The sequence below is a fragment of the Diabrotica undecimpunctata genome, chromosome 5 (assembly GCF_040954645.1).
Source record: "Diabrotica undecimpunctata isolate CICGRU chromosome 5, icDiaUnde3, whole genome shotgun sequence".
Classification (NCBI taxonomy): domain Eukaryota; kingdom Metazoa; phylum Arthropoda; class Insecta; order Coleoptera; family Chrysomelidae; genus Diabrotica; species Diabrotica undecimpunctata.
Window position 1 is genome coordinate 151,201,387 of NC_092807.1, and position 5,340 is coordinate 151,206,726.

The 5,340-nt window shown below is 31.4% G+C and overlaps 1 protein-coding gene across 1 annotated transcript; it reads left to right on the forward strand.

Annotated features, from left to right (window-relative positions):
• The first annotated feature begins 79 nt into the window (after positions 1-79).
• LOC140440835 (cyclin-dependent kinase 2-interacting protein-like) lies at positions 80-4,633 on the forward strand. Its single transcript, XM_072531195.1, has 3 exons — positions 80-241; positions 2,637-3,025; positions 3,926-4,633. The coding sequence occupies exons 1-3, from the start codon at positions 196-198 to the stop codon at positions 4,082-4,084; spliced, it is 594 nt and encodes a 197-aa protein (XP_072387296.1). The 5' UTR covers positions 80-195; the 3' UTR covers positions 4,085-4,633.
• The last annotated feature ends 707 nt before the right edge of the window (positions 4,634-5,340 follow it).

Here is a 5,340-nt window from a genome sequence, read left to right on the forward strand (position 1 = left end):
GCTAAAATGTATTAATTATTCTGACATGATTCTGACATTCTTGACTTAACCACGGAACAACTTAACCTAAAAACGTCCAAGCCAGCCAATAGATAAGATAAGAAGAATAAGAAACAAAAACAAAAAACGTCTTGTTATGAAGTATACCCATTAAAAAAGAGTTGTTTTTGAAGAATTTACAGACCAATTATTATCATGCAAAATAAAACAGGAACTCCTTCAAAGTTTCAACCTTTACAACGTAAGTTACATTCTGTTTATTTACCAAAACATAAGAACCTAAATATATTTATTTGGAAATATTTATATTCTTAAAATGGTTAGGTACTATTTATAATTAAAATACTGAAGACTTCTATTTTCTCACATTTTTAATGTGTTTCAAGAAATTTATAAATTCTATAAATTTCTTGAAATATATCCTTGCCAGACATGCCATACCTCCTAACATCTACTCCTAGATCCAACTTAACTACGCTTTTAAAACACAACGAATGGCATCACAAAATTTATATTAAAGAGATAAGATACAGGTAAAGCTAAGAATATCGACTGTAAATATTTGTATGGGCTCTAAGTGGAGATGAGGGTTTTGTAACATAAAGTTGTTTATGTATTGTGTCATGTGTTCCATGTCGTATTTTGAATGGCTTCCGGTGTTTGAGATGTGTGTGTAAAATTTGCAGTTGTGATAATACTCTGTGATTTGTGAGGTGGCTACGAATGATGAGTTTTGGTGTGTATTTTGATGTGTGTCTTTGTGATTTGTAGTTAGTAATTTGTGTGTTGTATGTTGTGTCAGTGTTTTGAATGTCAGCACTGAAATTGTCCAGGCTGTGACCTGGAGGATGGTCATTGTTGAAAGGGTTTGTGGTTGGGTGCCATGGAAACGGCGGTACCTCGAATTGTGAAGCATATTCCATCTAGACGAAGTTTTTAATTAGAAGAGGGCTGTTTATTGTGTCATTTATTTCACCGCTCTTTCACTTCATATGTGCTCTAATGCACTCTACCGAATAACGGCTTTGTTTTTCTGTATCCTTCATATTCTTTACAGTCATGCCATTCATCACCTGATGTCATAAACTTTTCTCTGATCAATAATACCGAAGAACCTGTCGGACACTATTCTGTTAAGAAGTAATCTTTGTTTTTGATACGATTTGGTAGTTATTGGTTGCTTTTAAGAATAATTAAAAATTTCTTCTATTTTTAGTTTATATGATTGGATTAATGACTTTTTGGTACGTGTATGATTACTTTTTTATTGTTTCTCGTTTACTGTCGTTCTATTTTACTTCTGCTGTTGGATATTTCTGATACAGCATTGAATCCCTCCTCATATTCTATTAACTTTTCGATTGTCAATTTATATCGGAGATGCACGCCTCCGGTAACTGATGGTTCTTTATTTACTTTAAAGATGCTCTTTTTTCTTTGACACTGCGATTGGTAAAAGTACTTCAGATTTCTGATTTATCAGAGTACTTACTCGTATCGGAAAATTGTCTTGTGGTCTTTCACTGGTATAGACGTCTTTATAAAACTCTCTAGTTATTTTCAGAATGTTGTATCTCTTACCTTTCTTAACAAATTCATGTGTGTGATAGTTTTATCAAAGTAAACAATATTTTTAATTTCACATTTTCTTTATCCTTAACAAATAATCATAACGCAATCGTAGCTACTGTTTACTAATTACTGCACTACAGCAGTATTCGGAATTAGGATTGGTAAGTGGAGTGGGCGATGTTTTATTTAAGAAAGGTCTCTATGTCCAAAGCAAGCGGGTGCTGTTATCTTTTTTATTGAGGCAATTCGGACGTTTTCAATCTCTATAGATTTTCAAATAATTCTTGGTTTATAGAATCTCAAAGGATCAAACTAAGATGAAATAAGACTCTTACAAGGCAGTTAAAAAGGAACTAGACGAAAGAAAATCTGCTAGCGATGAAAATTTATGCATTAGATACCGCAGTGGTGTTCCTACAATTTGTGATGTTAAACTATAAAAAAACTAGTATCCTTCCCATTAACAGTTTTTTATCAAAATGTTGGAGGCATTCGTACAAAGATTTCTGAAATCCTGAAAAGTATTTCCTGCTGCTTGTACGATATAATTCTTTTAGTGGAGAGTAACTTGAATGATAACATAACTGATTGTGAAATAAATGTGATGGTTTTAGTATGTGTTCATTGTACCATGGGTTATAATAAAACAAATGGCGCTAACTTCACCTACATCGAAAGATGTCCATTCTAAAGGTGGATATGTGTTACTAGCTACATATGGAATTGCGAACTATGTTCATTGTGTACAGAGATACCAATGGTTCGGTATATTCTGGCGCCAATTATTAAATTAATGCAATTCGTCACATTGGGAACAAAACTTAAAATAACCATCCGGTTTACTGTGTAAATAGCTCAAAAATGGAAAAATTGTACTTAGCCACATTTGAAACTAAGCCATCGATATATACTTGATACAAGATTTTATGTATAGTTCCATATTATGTTCTGTATTCTGTGTATCTTAGAATCTTGTACAATATATATCTACATTGTAAACAGTTAATTACAATGTTTATCCAGATTAAATACATTGCAATAATCACGTATATATTATGTTCCAGTTCCCCAAAGTCCTGTGGCAAGTTCACCAAATAAAAATTTAACTGGTTCACCTAGAGTAGTTAGAGACATTGCTGCAGATCTTTACAACACAATTCAAAGTTGGAACTCTTTTTATATCAAAGGTGCCCAGATTGTCAAACAAATAGCAATTTTAAAAGCAGATAACATGGATGTCTATTCTACAGAATTGGAAGAATACACAAACGCATTGTATACATGTGTTCAAGGTTTAAAACAATGTGAAGAGAAATTGCAGTTGAGTAAACATCAATTGTGTGCTTTAAAAAAAGTTGAGAGAAAATTAGAACCACTTTTTATATCACTGAATATAAATGATATTGTGGATTTAGTCGATACCATTGCTAATTCATATGTTGAGGAATTTAAGGTAAACTAGATTGTTAGTTTCTTTTTTATAATAGTGTATAATCTTTTTTGCACATATTGCACACTAATTATTTATTTATGGGATGAACTCTATTACAAAGAAAATATACTAAATGAAAACAAACAAGCTTAAGTAATAATTTCCATTATATTCCTCATCTTTGTTCTCAAATTTGCCTCTTAAATCTAGACAAGGAAAGGCTCAAAATTTCAATATCACTACCATTCACAGCGTTTAATATTCTTTCTATAAGTGTGTAGTGCACAATTAGTATTATAAAATGGTACCTAATGCAAATATTTAATTGAATCTCAACGGATAGTCACCACAAGAATATGATTAGATCTAGATTTCCATATACAATTTTCATGGGTCGGTCCAAAGTCTTTTTTAGGAATTTTGTTTCAAACCCATTATTTGTCATTAACCATATCTCATGCACAATATACTATCAATTTAACGATGGTTTTATAAATCTGATATACAGTTTTGGAGCAGAATTTCTTCACTATGATTTGGCCGCTCTTTTCAATTGTAGATTTCTTTCTGCCGACTTTTTGTTCTATGTGGTATGATGTTAATTTTTTATTGATGTAACCAGCAAATTGTACCGATTGTTTACTGAAGAAGCTATCTTATGACATATTCAAGAGCCTGAGTGGACTTTTGGAACTGTCCCATCACCTTGTTTTAGCTCTTTGATTATTTGAAAGCTCTCAGTAAGTTGTTTTGTATACTTAGTTACCTAAAATATTATAAAAGACAAAGTATTTCTTTTTTTATCCTTAATATGTGTCATATGAAGACTGTCATATTTTTAAACATGACAACTTTGTTTTTTAATATTGGCGATTGTGTTGGCTATAATAATTTTAGTTTAAACCTAATTTTGTTTTGCAGGTGAAGGAAATTGTATTAGAAAATATAGCACATGCCAAAAACAAGGATGAAGTGATGTTTTTTGCAGCCTGCTGGACTCTTCAGCCTAACATAACTGATCAGATTAATCTTAAAGTAGAGGCACTTTTAGTAGAAACGGGACATAAGAAAGCTAGTTGAATGGATTGTATTTGCTTCCAGAAATCGCTAATCTTCCAGAAATATTCTCATTAAATCATTGAATTTATTTTAAAAACAACTGCTCAACTGTTCTCTTTTCAAGAGATTTAAATTTTCATTTAGATTTAAAAACTAACTCTTTTCTAAAGAGTTTCAAAACATTTATTACCTCTAGATCTATTACCTCTAGAAGGCACTGCTAATTTTTCTTTGCATTAGAATGAATAAGATATCACTAAAATGCCATTAATAAAATACTCTTTTTCTCTCAAACTAATTTTCAAAAATGAAAACTATAGGGGATACAGTTAATATTTTTGCAAGAGCAGAATCAAGCAATGTACCTCTCATATCCGGTCTTAATGCATATAAGCAAGATACAACTCATTCCAGCTTAACAACGACATCCAGATGAGAAGGAACAGAAGTTTTTCGTATTCAGTGTACAAAATATAAACACTCTTAAAGCAGAAGTCTTTAAGATGAATATTTTTTATAAAATATTGCTTTTTATAATGTAAAACTGGTTTTAATAAAAAATTATGTTAAGTAGTGTGTCTATGTATGGATCTTTTCTCCTATATTTTCCTATACTCTAAAAGGTAAGATTAAAATTGATTTCTTCGTAGTATGGCAAGAATTGGAAATTAATTTAAACTATCAACAGTACATCAAAGTGTGTGATATAAAACATTGGAAAGAGGCAAAAAGTGTCAATGCCAATAACTCCATTATATACTGATGATACCTATTTTCAACTAAATAATGAATTCTGTAACTTAACTTGCCCGGACGGGATATTGGTGGTTAAAAGAGAATAGAGAATTTCAGGTGCAGTATGTTCACCTTATAAACGTTCCCGGGTTTTTTGAACACAACTGTGAGTTTTGTGACGTGGGTCTATAGATGTAAGATGGGATATATTTACATAAAAAATTGGGAATTGAAACGTACCAATGGAAATGATAGAATTTGGTTCTAAAAAAGGTAAAATAAAGGGAGCCATCTAGCCCTTTCTGAGGGAAGAGGAACATTCGACACTTGACATATGGGAAGATTGGCTTAAAGAAAGATTCTACAAGAGTGACAAATATGCTAAACCTCTCTAAAAAAACAAAAATGCATATATAGTCAAAAATAAAGTGAAACAAACTCACTTACCTTGTCTACTATTGTCCCTCTACATTCCTGTCAGAATCATGTTATTATTTACCAAAAGAAAGGAAGATTGTGAGAGAGTAATGAACAAATAATGC